Here is a 15,800-nt window from a genome sequence, read left to right on the forward strand (position 1 = left end):
GGGTGCATCTTACCATCATCCTCTATTCCGTGTGCTCAGGACAAATGACAGCTGAGCCGCGCCCCCCCCCCCCCCCCCCCCCCCCCCCCCGTCTGTTAAAGGTGCAAACACACCCTCTTGTGGGCTAGTGTGTCAGAGTGTGGGTACATCCAAAGACATCCCTCTTGGCCTGTCTGCCCAGAAAAAGAAAGAGAAACCCAATCTCAATGCACAGAGGAACTAAGACACAGGAAAGGGCTTGGGAGGAACAGATCAACACATCTCCAGAGGATGCCAATTCCATTTAATCCCCTCAAATCCTAAATCCATCGATATGATTTGATTGGATAGTTTGCCTCAGACTCATTTAATGGTTGAACACCTGATTTGATTTCCTGGGATCCATCAAGGGTCTTTACTTACAGGAGCCACTGAAAATTCAAGAAATCATGTTCTCTTGTCTGAACAGGTTCTCTGGGTCCTCATCCCACCCACTAGGTAGAAGGAGACACGTGGAACTCAGATACCAGAACACAAAATGAAGCTCCTAGTGTTTATTAATTGCAATCAAATGTAAAATTACAGTGCTATTTTGAACAAATATAGCCATTAAAACAAAACAACAACAAAAACTTTACACAAGAAAGTTATCTTTAAAAACCCAAAGAAAGAAATCTAGCGTAAGAAAAGACGACATTTGAAAAGACTCATCAATGAATCTTCATGCAGACTTCCCATCCCAATAACATTCATTTATGTCTTCAATCTTCTGCAGCAACAAAGGCACTGTGAGGCAGACAGCTATTGCTTCTGAGAGAAAAATCAAAGAGGCCCAGAGCAATGATTTTTCCTAAAAGATCTTGGGGAGTTGAAATAACAGGCTCTTCTCCAGGGGCTGACAGCATGGCAGGGAGGGGCCCTCAGAGCCTTTGCTGGGCTTTTACCTTTGAAGAGAATAAAAGGCACTCAGTGTAATGTTCTCCCTCACAAAGAGAGGCTGAATTCAAGCTACTGCCAAGAAATGTTCTAATCAAAGTAAACACTAAGCCTATGCCTACAAAAGCTTCAAGGAGCATGTGATCACACTCAGCACCGCTTCTTTCTCTTGCTAATCTCCCGAATTTTAAATATAATCTTTCTGAATCACGCGAATAATTTCAGTAATGTGGAAAGGACAGAAATACTGAAGCTTGGGGCTAGTGTTGTTAAAAAAAAATGACAACGTCCAACAATGAGAGAGCGCGCTGCATGAGGGGCCAGGCCTGCACTGTCCCAGTGCTCATTATCCAAGTCCCCGCTGTCACACAGTTTAATCGGGGAAGCACAGGTTGTCAGATGTGAGTGTGTGCAGTGCCCGAGTAGGTGGGAGACCAGGTCTTCATCCATCAGGGCTCCAGCTGATACACACGCGCCTTCATCGATCAGGTCAACTTCCAACAACAGTGTCTGACCCTTTGACATTGCCCTGTGAAGTTCGTCATCTCTAAAGTTTACACTAAGAGCCACACAATCAAGTTACCAAAAACAACTGCAAACAGCATCTCATAACGTCTTAACTACGTTGTGTGTTGGGCTGTACTAACGGCTATTCTGTGGCCCAAGGCTGTCAGCTGAACATGCCAGCTAGTGTAAGACTCTCCCAGACATGTTGAGACATACAAATACACATCACAATTTTAAAAAAATAATCAGAATCTAGTAAAATCACCAAAAGGGGAAAAGTGTATATTTTACTAAGTCAGCGGAAGTGACGTTATAGAGATGCTAAAACTATAGCACCGTCCTTTAGTAGAGATTTGATGGAGAAGGAAAACAATGGAGGAGAAAAAAAAGGAAAAAATTGGAAATCGTAGGAGTTTCCAAACAGGAAGATCTGTCTGTCAAAGGGCAGCGCACGACTGACCAGCGCTCACATGTCTTTGCATAGTGACAGCTATGCTTCTCCAGAAACCAAGTGTCAGATACTACCAAGTACTTCTAGAAAATTCTCTCACAAAGTTATGTAACTTTCCTTTATTTCCTCAATTTTATTCATTTGTTATGCATTCTAAATCATAGGCCATAACTGCATTTACAACGCAAAGATTCATTTCTTTCCACATAAAGTTCTAGTTGTTTTTTAAATATTGACCATGGAATATACTTTTAGTACAGTAGGCAGGGCTCTCTGCCTACAACTGGCCTGTTGCTTTGCACTCATAGACGATTCTCTGGGGCTCTTTTGGAATATTCCCTAACATTCTAGAGAATGAATCTCTAGCTAGCTCAAGGTCTGTCAATCACCATTGCCCATCTTACGTTCTAAATCATCAAGGCCTTTATCAGTGTTCTTTCCACTTTGAAATTCTGGACTCTTCATAGGCCTGGGAAGAAAGATACTAATTTTATGTGCTGATAATCATATGTTGATACTCCAGAACACTTACTGTGCGCTTGCTTAACCACAGTACCCGGATGAAGAGTGCATCCTGGTCCCAGCTCTGTCATCCTCTTCCATCTCTCTGGATTTCAGAGTGAAGACTTCTCCTTTGTAGGGTGCACGCTGTACTGGCGTAGGTGTGCAGGTCTGAAGCAGACCACAGAACGCATATCATTTCTCTCTTCTGGTTTACTCACTTAATGCCCAAGTTAGCTGCAGCTCCTTTTATGAACTGTGAGAGCAATAACCTATGGGTCTATCATATGCATCCTACGTTCTTACCCTTGGCTCTAGGGAGGCAGAGACAACCATTCTCCAGGCCAAGCTGGCCAGCTAGACCAGTTGATCTGTGAGTTCTGGGTTCAATTGAGAGATCCTCCCTCATTAAATAAGAATGAAAGAGTACGGGGAGGAAGACACAAGATGTAGACTTTGGGTCTCAATGTGAATGACATGTTCACACACACATACATGTGTCCACACACATTCAAGCACCCATATACACAAGCGAAAAAAAAATAAATTCCTGGAAAAAAGAAAGAAAGAGAGCCAGGAAATGTTCCATCTGGTCTCACACTCTTGTAACTTCACACCATTCCTTATAGCTTGTTTTCTCATTCTGTCTTTTCTTCCTTCTTTAACAAAGTGGTATTTAAAAAAATCCCTATTATATTTTATAAAATATACAAAAATTTATTATTTTATGTGTATGCGTGTTTTGCCTGGATGTATGTCTGTGCACCATATACATGTAGTGCCCATAGAGTCCAGAAGAAGGCTTTGTAAGCTCTAGAGTTGGATTTACAAATGGTTGTGAACTGCCATGTGGGTGCTAGGAATTGAACCCAGGTCCCCTGGAAGAACAGCCAGTGCTCTTAACTTGCTTCAGCTCCCCTAGCACTAGCTGGTGTGAAAGACTGTACTACACTGTAGGGCTGTTAGGAGGGTTAAACATAAAGCACGCAGAATAGTGCCTAACACGGAATATGCTCTCAGTCAATATGATAATATGCAAAGACACACATAAGCACACCAATTATTATGGATGCCACATTGGTGATGCAAACTAATATACTGTAATGACCAATAGTGTGGACTTTGAGGTGGACCAGATCGAAGTTGGAACTTTCTCTTTCTCTCATTATTTGTAGAGAACTGACAAGTTAATAAACGCCCCTGGGTCTGCATCCTTACCCATGAATGGTAAATAAACCATCTCTCAGAAACATGAGAAGTTCCAGAGGCCATGCATTTTCTTCACCCATTCACAGAGCAGGGCACAGACAGCTTGGGTTCTGAGCACCAGGCTGTGCCTCTGCCCTCTCTAGGTCTGTCAGAGGCTTTGCTGGATCCCCATCATAGCTTTCCTTCACCCTGGTCCTGTCATCATTTTGAGACATCCAGACAGTGTCAATCTCCCATAGGTGCCATGCAAGTGATGCTCTGGTCACATCTGAGACTTTAAACTCATCTAGCCCCGTGGTGTCTGATTATATCCTCCATCCCAGGTCTTTATCTGCACACCGCTCTCTCCCTCAGGTGGCTCTATTGTCAAGCTAGGCTGTATGATGTGTCACTGATGCCTATGTAGATATCACCCAAAGCAGGACAAAGTGGAAAGGGTACCCAACACCAAACAGCCATAACCCAGGCCCTGCAGACAAACCAGGAATTTTCCCCATACCCTCTTTTCTCCCTCTCCTGCCTCCTACTTCCAGGTCTTGCCTTTCTCTCTGTTCCGCTCGCATGGTCTATTTCAGTGAGTGTTCTAGGGAAACTAACATAAGTGGGCAGACGTTTGTGCATGTATCTGAGTGCAACCTGGCCCTCCCCAGCCTCTGCTCCATCTACCTCTTTCTACAGAAGTTCCTGGACCTTAACTACTTACAACTGTGCTCAGTTGTAACCTTCCTGTCTGTCCTAAGCACCTCCGGAACAGACCACAACACCAATGATCAGGCCAAGTGTGTGTGTAGGGGGGGTCTCCTCATTCCCAGTGGGCTTGTCCTACAGCAGTGCTTCTCAACCTTCCTAATGCTGTGACCTCTAATACAGTTCCTCGTGGTGTGGTGACACCACCCCACCCCCCCACATCATTAAATTATTTTCACTGCTACATCATGACTGTAATTTGGTTACTGTGATAAACCATAATGTAAATATCTGTGGTTTTCCGTGTTCTTAGGTGGCCCCCGTGAAAGGGTCATTCGGTGCCCTCCCCCAAGGTGGCCGGGACCCACAGCCTGAGAACCAGTGTCCTACAGGCTGGTCAGCTGCCTAAAGATCCCTTCCCTGGATCCCAGCTGCAGACTCAGGGCCCACAGCAGAAATCTCAATTCAGGCTTTTGCAGGAATCTATGGTAGTGAAGGTCTAGCCTCACGCTTCCCAGAACTTTTAACCTTTTGACATTTTCCTTTCCTTAGAGGTGGGTTGTGTAAGCTCTGTCCTGACTAGACTCAAATCATATTCCTCTCTGCTATCTCCTACCTTGACATCCTACTTCATGTGCATCTTAGAGCCTCAAAGGACATTCATTCACTGTGACAAAATGGCACTCGCCCTGCGGCACCGTCAATGCTATTGATCAGAAGTCTAGGTGAACATTTGTTTTCCAAGTAAACGCAACCTACCACTCTTAGGAAATTGAGTCTTGAGTCTTTCCTCTAATGACAGCGACAAATTTCCACGTGAAACATGAAATACCAGCGTAATATGGACCCCAGTTCCAGCAGCACCAGGGACCAATGTTCAGAGATTATGCTATTGGCTCACAGAACCCATCCCAGTTTCTCCAACTAAAAGAATGCTATCATACTTAATTCTCAGCAGATTTTTAATGCAGCATAAAACATATGAGGAGAGATGATCTGGGCTGAACATAGAAAGTGGGTTTAAACTCCTGCTCTAGGGAATCGTGTTCTCATTTGCTCTGCCTCGTTGGCCAACTTTCTCCAGCTCCCTCGATGTTTTCTCTTAGCCTTGATCTCTGAAGGTTTGGGGTCCCTCAGGACCCGTAGGAGCCCTATTTTCTCTCTGTCTGACAGTCGCCTTGGTGACCCTGGACTTGGGAATTTAAATCTTTATTTGATGACTCTTCCCCTGCTCTCCAGGCTTTCTCTCTTCGGTTGCATATTCCCTGATAAAAACCCCTGGAAAACCGCAGCAGGGAGGTGTGGAAAAGTGGGTCGTGAACAAAGACTTATGCACACAGGAGGAGCTGGGGCTGCAAGAGGCAGGATGCGAGCCCTCTGGCGTCGGTGACCGCTGGCTTACTGGCCCCTGTATCCTAGCACCTTGAATCATGCCTGAGGGTCAACAAATATTTGTGAAACAAATCGAGGGTGCTCGGTTATTGGACTTCCGGGAACTTTTTATCATTCTGTTGAAAGCAACATCACTTAAAATTATTCATCAACTTCCTCAAGTTACAGCTCAAGACACTGGGGACCTGAGGACACATCAGGTATGGATCACGCCTGTGCACCCTCTCTCCAGTACACCCTAGTCAAGATTTGGCAATCACACTCAGCATCAGTGGTTTACATCTCAGCAGTACTATCATCAAATAAGATGGCTTGAAAGTAAATACACGTGAAAGGGTGTCCTAAATGGCAGAAAGCAAAAATAGCCCCTCACTTGACAGAATATGGGTGGATTACTTTAGCAGATGAGAGTTCAGTTTCAGTTCATCATATTTAATTATGATTGTCATTGTGATGTGTTAATAGAAAGACCAAAATGAGAATTATATGCAGTGCTATGAATAAACATTAATTGCAATCATCATTATATCTACATAATTACAGAAATGCTTTTTGGTTAGTTGATCAGGGGAAGAGGAGCATGTAAATTGTATTTTTTACTGAGGGTGGAATGGGAGATGCTAGAATTTCTGAACAATAGAGAACAATAGGAACAATAGAGAAGCCTCCCTAGACCTGAATGGAATAACTGATACCATGTCATCCATGGGGACCAAGACACTCAAATATCCATAAAAACAGCAGAAACTCCAAATGCCAAGCAGCCCATAGTGGCCTGACCTGTAGCAGACAAAATGAATGACAGCACCCTGAGGATGAAATCCAGCCTGCCCCTGGTGAAGTCAGAGGGCATTTGGACACGTTAACCTGAGCTACCCAGGGGTTCCCAGTGAGTCACCACAATGTGAGCAGCTCCTGGGTTCAACAGAAGGGAGAGGGCTCGACAATGACATATGTGTGCTATCATTCTTAAAATATGTTTCGAGCATTGCCCAAGGACAGTGCAACAATGTTGAACGCTCTTACTTGGGGCTGACTCTTCTGTTACGTTTGTCAAAAGAAGGGGGAGTGAGACCCTACACACTGCAGGGGGATGACTGAGAACCCATCTTGGGGGGGGGGGGCTACGCACAGAATAGTTTTGAAACTTAATGATTAATGTGATTTACCATGAGCCTCAGTTTCTTAATCTCTAAAATAGGACCACCACCACATCTCTCCAGGGTTGTAAGAATTTAACTAGGACACCTAATTGGTGGTCAATAAATATGACTGGCTGAATAATGTTGAATGGTTAGATAAAGCAAAGAAAGACACAGGTTGAGTGCCCCTCAAAACACTTGAGACGAGACATCTTTTATATTTTTGAAGTGTTTGGGTTGGGCCGTCCTAGCGATAAAATTTGGCATTTGAAATTTCCTGGTGTTTCAGATTTTGGAACATCTTAGGTCTCAGGGAAAGCAGCTTTCCTGCAGCAGTGGTCTGGCGAAGAGTGAGAGCAAGCCCTTTTCTTTTCTCCTGTCCCTAACACGCCGATGTAGCCCTTGCCTATTTCTCCGATGCAAATGTGCCCTTACGTCTGCTTTCGAGCGTCCGAACTGACGTGACCGAGGACTTGGACAGAGACGCACCAAGTGTCTCTTTCAGGCCCAAGAGCCCGCTCCAGTGTAAGCCTCGCCCTTGCTGGTTATTCGCCATCAGTCCAGTGAATCAGGACTGCGTGGCAGTTGGCGACATGAATTAAATGCCTTTCTCACACTGCCACCTTGAGAAGGGCGTTGACAAACTGTGATGTTGGGAATGGAAAATATCCATTTCAAGGACTGAGTCAGTCATCCACTCGATTTTTTTTTCTTATCTAGAAGGAAAATTATGCTCATCGCTGCAAAGATACAAGGCAGTTTAAAAGCTTTGGCAGCAGTATTCTGAAGTCATATATTTCGGCAGGAAGCTGTTCTGGTTTCTCTGTAAAGTGCAATGTGACCGTGTTCTCCAGGAAAGGTGGCAGTGGCTTAATACCGAAGAGAGAAAACGGCTTGAGAAGAGCTTAGGGAAGGCTCATATTTTCAATTTTGGTTGAAAATCATAATACTCTAAATACACAAAACTTCCAGGGACAGAATCCATTTGAAATCAAAGAGCTTTCTTTGTGTTTGGTAAGGAATTAATAACATGGAGTCTGTTCATTCAGGAGACTGGAGATACCTAAGTTTCTATTCCTTTTGTCTTTTCCCTTTATTTCTTTCCTTTCCCCTTCCTTCCTGTCAGGGCTCTTCCTTGGATGGCTTTCCATGCAAAATTTAAGTATTTTTTTTAATGTCTCATCTTCTTATTTTAAAAGTTCTGGGCAAGATTAGCTACCTATATTCCAAAATAATAATTTTTAAAAAAAATCACCTCCACTTCCCTTTAGATTCATAATCTTTTATTTTGTACTTAAAATTTTTTTTAAATGATTTATGTGCATAAATGTTTTGCCTCCATGTATGTCTGTGTGCTACCCCTGGTACCCAGGAAGGCCAGTAGAGTGTATCAGATCCCTTGGAACTGGAGTTATAGTTGGTTATGGGCCACCATGTAGGTGCTGGGCCTAAAACCCTGAACCAGGGTCTTCCAAAAGAGCGATCAGTGCTCTTATCTGCAGAGCCACCTCTCAAGCCCCAGTCAGTATTTGTTTCTAAAGGCGTTTGTTGTTGTCTTCATGTGTGCGTCACATGGGTGGAAGCTAGAAGAAGGTATCGGATCCCTTACAGTTGAAGGTGCGGGAGGTCATCGGCCACCCGATGAGACTGCTGGGAACAGAACCTGGGTCCTCTAAAAGATCAGCACATGCTCTCAGAGGCTGCGACTTCCCTCCAAGCCCCGAGCAAGCCTCTTGGTTCCTGGACTATTCGGTTTTCTAATGTTCAAAATGAGGGACATCTCTGCCTTTGCCTCACTGTCTGTCTGTCACGGTCAGTCCTTAGCGCGTGGTTTGCCTTCAGGAGCGCTCATCAAGTGACGGAAGGGATTCTCCTCACTGCACAGACCAGCAGAAGCACCTGGGATCCCTGCAGCTACTCCCTGTCACCTGTCAGTGTCAACGTTTCTAAATTAACCCCGCAGCAAACTCAGCACCATCCTAAACGTCATCTCTGTTGACTGAGAGACAGTGGACAGAGAACTGTAGGGCCAGGCTGTGGCTCAGCGGGAAAAGGTAGGCCTTAGAGGATCTGTCCTAGGTGTCACCCAGCACGGGAGGAAAAAAGGAAAGGGGGAAGATAAGAATAGACTTGTGGCATTTGGGAGGAATTTAAAGTATTTAAGAGCATGAGTTCGCCTAAGCAAAACCTTAGGAAATGATTTGAAAAGTGGCGGTATTTTGTGTAATGGACTCTGGGAATCTGCAAATGAAACAAATCCCCAAGATGTTACACAGAAACCAAAGAGGCTATAAGAACTAAGTGAAATGAATTAAAAACAGCTACAGAACTCTGGGGAGGGGTACACATTTGAAAAGTGGAAAGAGGGGTGAGTTCCGGAAGGAGTCCAGGGGTTACAGAGGCCCTGTGGGGCAAGCATGAGTGAAGCCTGCCAGGGAGCAGGAGGGAACGCTCCATGGGACCAGTCAGGCGGCTCGGGAGACTGTTAGTGCAAACGGAGAGGACAGGCTTGCCTGCCCACCCTCAAACTACAGAATTCTAAACTTTTTCATCTAAACTTGGGGTTTTTTTCAATATTTTAGTGCATTTGGTGAAATTTAAAATTTTGCACAAATGAAACATGAAAATAAATTAAAAACAAATACCTCAGCCAGGCAGTGGTGGTGCACGCCTTTAATCCTAGCACTCGGGAGGCAGAGCCAGGCGGATTTCAGGGAGTTCGAGGCCAGCCTGGTCTACAGAGCGAGTTCTAGGACAGGCTCCAAAGCTACACAGAGAAGCCTTGTCTCAAAAAACCAAAAGAAAAAAAAAACTCTTTTTTTTTTTTTTTTTTTACCACTGAGTTGTTACAAAGATTGTGAGCCTTCATTACAGAATCAGTTATGGGAAAGCAAAGAGACAGGACTGACATATATTAATTCTGACATTTAAAAATCTAATTTGAGGATAGAAATGTTTAATTTTCAGGTGAGGAAGCAGAGCCCAGAGACGACAAGGAACCTGCTCTGGCCATACCGCTGGGCAATGTGGAGTGTTCATATTCAGATCCCCCTTCCCCAAAGTCCACCTCTGGTGGTCACCCTGAGAAAGCACCTTGCAGACTTTTAGCTAAAGGGAGCACAATTCCTCAAGCATAGTGGCTGAGTTAAGATCCCCAGTGGTGTGCCGACAGGCCATGCCTCCCACGGCAGCTCCCAGCCAATGACTGGGTAGGACGCTCAGAGGTGGCTCAAAGGTTCCCCCTAACCAGAGCCCAGCCTGGTCTGAACTCCAGCCATCTAGAATGTGCCCCCCTCTTTCCTGTCCTCTTTCCTCTCTCAGGTCATTCTTGAATCACATTCTTGGCTCTCAGTGTTTCCCAGCTCCTTTTTCCTCTCTCTCACAGGTATCTCCAACCATCCCCCAACCAGCGCCTTGATCCCTCTGGCCTGGCTCTTGGAAGACCCTGACTACCAAATGGTGAATAGGTCCCTATCATGGGGAAAAGAAAAAAAAGTCAAGAAAACTATGAGAGACGTCTGCAAACATGTAACTGGAAGTTCTTTGATTGACAGCTGGGGTGTGCCTGTGCTCTCTGGTCAATCTTGATGCCCCAGGAGCATGTTGAACCCACTGTGACACGATGCCACCACCATGAGCAATAAACAACAAACCTAACACCCAGGGCGGCGAAACGGCACTGGTCACTGCGGGGGGGCTCACCTGGTCTCGCTGCTTGATTCTCTTGTAGACGGATTCAGCAAATGGTTTGCGTGGAATATACTTCCCATCTCCCGCTGCGACATTGAAAACACCTGCTTCATACACCACTCTGCCTCGTGAAATAGTCACCAGGGGCACCCCGTGGCAAACCATGCCCTCGAAGATGTTGAAGTTAACGGCCTGATGGTGAGTTTTGGCAGAGATTCTCCTGCGTTTGTAAAACCAGAACAAACTCAGATCATCACTGGCTCATCTCGCGAATACAGACTACTACAGGAGGGCTGATTTAGCTCAGCAACTCCGCTAGGCAGGGCTTCATCCCGGAACCAGGGGCTGCCTTCCAGAACAGAACAGACCACTTACATTTTGTTACAGTTATTACACTCTTGAAGAGGAAAACCCAGGAGACCCATCTTTAAGGTGACAAATGAAGACAGACTGGGAAAGGGCATTGTCTGTCATGCTGAGACTTTTTAAAAAGGTATTTCAAAGAACAGCATTTCCCTACTTTTAAGTTACAGGACATTCTGAACGCAGATGAGCATGCTGGGCGTACACTGGGTTCTACAGAATGTTGACTTTGACAGACACAGATGAGGCTCCCTTGATTCTGCTTCCCAAATCCCATTTTCACTCCTCAAGGAGTAACTACCACTTGATCCTTATCAAAATGAATTTGGTAGCTATCAAGGAAAGAAATACATTTTGAGGAATTTCCCCTGGTCAATGGCAAAATTAGAAATTTGAAAACAATTGGAATAGATATGTCAAAATAATTACTTAGCATTTTGTATCACATATTTGCATATTCATTATCAACCCCAGTAGCTTATTTTAGCTTTACTTTGGAGGGGGGCGGTTTGAGACAAGGTTTCTCCGTGTAGTTTGGTTCCTGCCCTGGATCTCGCTCTGTAGACCAGGCTGGCCTTGAACTCACAGAGCTCCTCCTGGCTCTGCCTCCCGAGTGCTGGGATTAAAGGCGTGGACCACCACCACCCGGCTTTAGCTTTACCTTTTACATTGATAGATAAAACTATGTATTTGCTGTGGGCAACTTGCTATTTTGACGTAAACACTATGGCCTGACTAAATGGCTAGTTAACTCATACGTTACCTCACATGGCATTTTGGGGAAAGAATGCTGCATATTCGCTGTGTGAAGGCTTCCCCACCGTGAAGACCCAGGAGTGAGATTGCTGGGTCAGGTGGTACTCCCACGCCTCAACAAAAGGCTCTTACAGGGGAGGGGCTGTTTAAAGATCAATGCTGAGTAGGAGGAAACGCAGACACAACCGCAGCCTCACACACTGAGGGGGGAAGAAGCGCTTGTCCAGTGTCTGGTTCCTAAATGGGACAATGAAGACCTTGGGCATGAGTTATGAGGAAATATATGTTGATGATGCAAGATCAAAAAGAGAGAAAGAAAGTAACAACAAGAAGAAGGAAACAACTTAGAGAGGGCCAGACTTTCAGGTTTGAGGGACTTCTTGGGCTCGTACAGGGTGTGTCAAACTTTCCCACAGCCTGGGTGCCACCCTCCTAAGATTTAGGCTACAGTTCTGTGGTTCTTACTGTATGGATGCTCTTGGACTGGCGCTTTCCAGCACTTCCACGGGACCCTTGCCCCTGGAGAATCTGGCAGACCAGGCTTCCTACAGCCTAAGAATGAAGGCCAGAAGCAATAAAAAAAAAAAAAAAAAAAAAAAAAAAAAACTGGTCCCAAGCTTTTACCAGTTAATAAAATCAAGCAAAGTCAAACTTAAAAACAAGCTTTAGCCAGGCAGTGGTGGCACACGCCTTTAATCCCAGCACTTGGGAGGCAGAGCCAGGCGGATCTCTGTGAGTTCGAGGCCAGCCTGGTCTACAGTGCAAGATCCAGGAAAGGCGCAAAGCTACACAGAGAAACCCTGTCTCGAAAAACCCAAAAAAAAAAAAAAAAAAAAAACAAGCTTTAAAAAAAAAAAAAAAAGCAGCTTAAACAGCAGCAAAGCACTCTCAAGAAGTACCAGGAGCAAGGAGGCGAAGGCAGGCAGGCTGTAAAAGCTGCTTCTGAGAAAGCCATTTCACTGGGGACTCACAGGATGCATGGCTACTTCAAAAGATCACAAGGGAAGGGGACAAAGCTCTGCCTTTCGGCGGGATGGATGAAAGGCTTATACCTGGTGAAGAATTTAAGACCAAGAGCATTTTTTCTCGTGTGAATCTTCTAGATTGGCCTTTATCTGAGTTAAATCATTCCTATCAGTACAATGTTAAAGTTTGGATCTGACTCACTTGTGTTTACAAAGATGTTAAAGATGGACATTTTTGTAAAGACTTCGTTAAGTTTATATTGCAACATAAATGAAGCTTATCAGTCAAAAAAAAAAAAAAAAAGAAGTGTTTGGACTGATGCATTGCTGAGGTTGCTACCCAAAGAAGGCGAAAGGGTTAAAAATTCGTGCTGACGCACAGGGTGCTGATGCACAAGGTGCTGATGCACAGGACCCGCATGAACCTGTACCAGATGGTGCCCTAGGGAGCTGGAAGGAAAATCCGACACATGCCCCATCCCTACCCAGAAGCAATCTCCAATTGACAACCACCTGCACATGGAAATTTAGTTTTCTCAAGGAAGTCTCACTGGAGAAACAAAGTCCTCTTGAGGGTAGGCCCCATGCCCAGCAGGAGATGGCCAGCAGAGAGTGAACTCAAGGGCATGTTTGGAGGAGGTTCCTTGTCTTACAATGTCACACCAGGGATTTTTTAAAATTTTATCTTATGTTTTATTTTTATTTAAATATGCATATATATATATATGTTTTTTCTCTCTTTCTACCCTACAGATCCATCACATATATGTTAGTGTTTTTGTGGGATTCTGAGGGTGTGCCCGAGTGGGTCTCTGTGTCTATCTGTTAGTGTTTTTGTGGGATTCTGAGTGTGTGCCCGAGTGGGTCTCTGTGTCTATCTGTTAGTGTTTTTGTGGGATTCTGAGTGTGTGCCCAAATGGGTCTCTGAGACTATATCTGTTTCTTGTGGCTTCTCTTGAGCTCTTTTCCTTCAATTTGCTTGGTTTGTCCTATTCCGAGATGTTAGTTTTTGTTTTATCTGGTTTTATTATTATCCCTCAGAAGCCTGTTTGCTTTCTAATGACAGGAAAGGGGGTAGACCAAGATGGGAAGGGAGGTCAGAGGAACTGGGAGGAGTAGAGGGAGGGGGAACTGTTTTCAGGACATACTATTTGAGAAAAGAAATTAATGAATTATTTCATAATTCATCATGAAATAATAATCAGTTTAAAAAGAGGGCATAAATTTGAAGGAGAGTGGGGAGATGAATATGGGAGGGCTCAGAGGGAGGAAAAGGAAGAGAGAAATGTAATCAAATTATAACCTCAAAAGAATTCTTTAATGCATACTAAAATGCCTCTGTGAAATGAATGGGAGAGAAAGAAGGGAAAACTTGAGAGTAGGAATCTCTGAAATGAAAGAAAACACACCGGCGGAGGAATATGATCTACGCACAATGGCTGCATATGATCTATGCACAATACTGTCCACACTATTGAAAAGCTGAAGCCTAACACTTTCCCAGTGGTTCTTCAACTGAATAGTTGACATTTGTGAAAGATGGGAAGTAAGACTATTCTGGGGGAGAGAGACTATTTTATACTAAACAGGAAGAGGACAGGCATTGGGTGTGCATACCACCTCTAGAAAGAAAACATATGCACGCATGGGCAATTATGGGGGCAAGGATCTGGAGGACTCGGGTTCTTACACCGGTTCTGTGACTTGCCGTGGGACTTTTAAAAGGAGGTTGACACGGAAAAATATCAAATCAGATTTCTCTGCTGCACGCCAAATGAAGGTCGTGGCTTTGATTTTTCTCACCCTCGGGGTTAGCAAGAGCAAGGGGCAATCAGACAGCATCTAAGAGAGTCTTTATCACAAGGCATTCTATAAATGCAGTCACACTGGCGCATGGTGTAAATTCCGGGCGTGATCGGCAGCAGCTAAAAGAATCACTTCCACCTTCGCAAGGCAGGTGTCTGACAGAGAGTGTCATCGGCACCCAACTTCTCCAGCCAGAGCTGCAGTTCTGCAGTGCTCAGGAGTGTTCACGCGCCTGCATCTTTGCCCTTGAAGCTCTTTACCCTGAATGCCCTCCTCGTTCCCGTTAGGGCGCCCCCAACCCTCTGCCTCTGCCCATGTTCTCACAAAGAAATGATAAGCAGCGCAATTGATGGCCCTGCTTTAATTATCACACAATACGCACGTGCAAACAAATGTCACACTAGATCCTCTGAATGAGTGACAGAAAGAATTGTGGACCCCAGAATCCAACCCCAGTGCTCTGGAGAAACTGACTAATTCTTCCCTTGTAGCCTAAATTCTCTGAGCTTTATTTTGTTTCATTTTTATTTCTGCAGTTATGGAGATGGAACCCAGGGCCTCACACACACTGAGCTGGCACCCACCACAACCCAGCCCTAATTTAAGTGGATGGACAGGATCCCTTGAACAGGCTCTTTTCCTAGTGGGTGCACACTGTGAATCGTAGGACAGGTTGTTTGATGCTCATCACATAGTAGGTGCTTTATGGATATGAAATGGCCAAACAAAAGGGTCGAAGGATTTTTCTCCTGCTTATTCAGGTCAGTTTATTTCTTAACCTTGGTGACATGGCTGTGTTCTGGAAACAGAACATTGAGTTAAACTGGAAGTAAATACATAGTCCAGGAGTTCTGCTGAGTGCCTAACAGCTCTGGTAAGTGGTCCATGTTAATTAGAAGTAAATAAGTAAACATGCTATAGTTATCATCCTTAGTAGCATCTCAGTCACTTACACGAAGCAGGGGTTCATTGGCACTAGCAGCCCTTGGCAATAACAGTGTGATCAGCCTTAGGTATAAGCAAAGTCTTATTCCTCCGTTTCTCCAATGGTGATTCTGCTGTGGAGCTGTTAAAAGAACGTGCCTGAGGCTCACATAGTTCAATCCCCAGAGACACTGCAGGGGTTAGGAAACACTCGCACCTCTGGAGAACGGTCTGTCTGTACAGCCTTGTCCTCTTAGTCACTTATCTGCCACTGTGATAAAATACCTCGACAAAAGCCAGGGAAGGAAGGAAAAAAGCGCTTATTTTGGCCTCTGGGATTTTGACAAAAATCTCCTTTCACAACCACCACAAAAGTATAAATCTGAAGTCCGCCTTGAATGTCGAGGCTGAGGCCACCTGCAAGCTGATCCTTCAAGAAAGAGATGAGTGCTAGGCCTGATCTTTTGGCCTCATCTAAGGCTGTTGTCACAG

The 15,800-nt window shown here is 44.7% G+C and overlaps 1 protein-coding gene across 1 annotated transcript in view; it reads right to left on the minus strand.

Annotated features, from left to right (window-relative positions):
- Nucleotides 1–590: 590 nt before the first annotated feature.
- Nucleotides 591–15,800, minus strand: part of Dpys (dihydropyrimidinase) — a 79,814-nt gene continuing 64,604 nt past the window's right edge. The window contains exons 8-10 of the mRNA XM_052747719.1: nucleotides 10,507–10,714; nucleotides 2,406–2,545; nucleotides 591–923 (exon numbers count right to left, since the gene is read on the minus strand). Of these exons, the coding sequence (XP_052603679.1) occupies nucleotides 2,417–2,545; nucleotides 10,507–10,714 (337 nt within the window). The 3' untranslated portion in view covers nucleotides 591–923; nucleotides 2,406–2,416. The remainder of the gene's footprint in view (nucleotides 924–2,405; nucleotides 2,546–10,506; nucleotides 10,715–15,800) is intronic.

Source organism: Peromyscus californicus, unplaced genomic scaffold, assembly GCF_007827085.1.
Source record: "Peromyscus californicus insignis strain IS unplaced genomic scaffold, ASM782708v3 Scaffold_20__1_contigs__length_68692818, whole genome shotgun sequence".
NCBI lineage: Eukaryota > Metazoa > Chordata > Mammalia > Rodentia > Cricetidae > Peromyscus > Peromyscus californicus.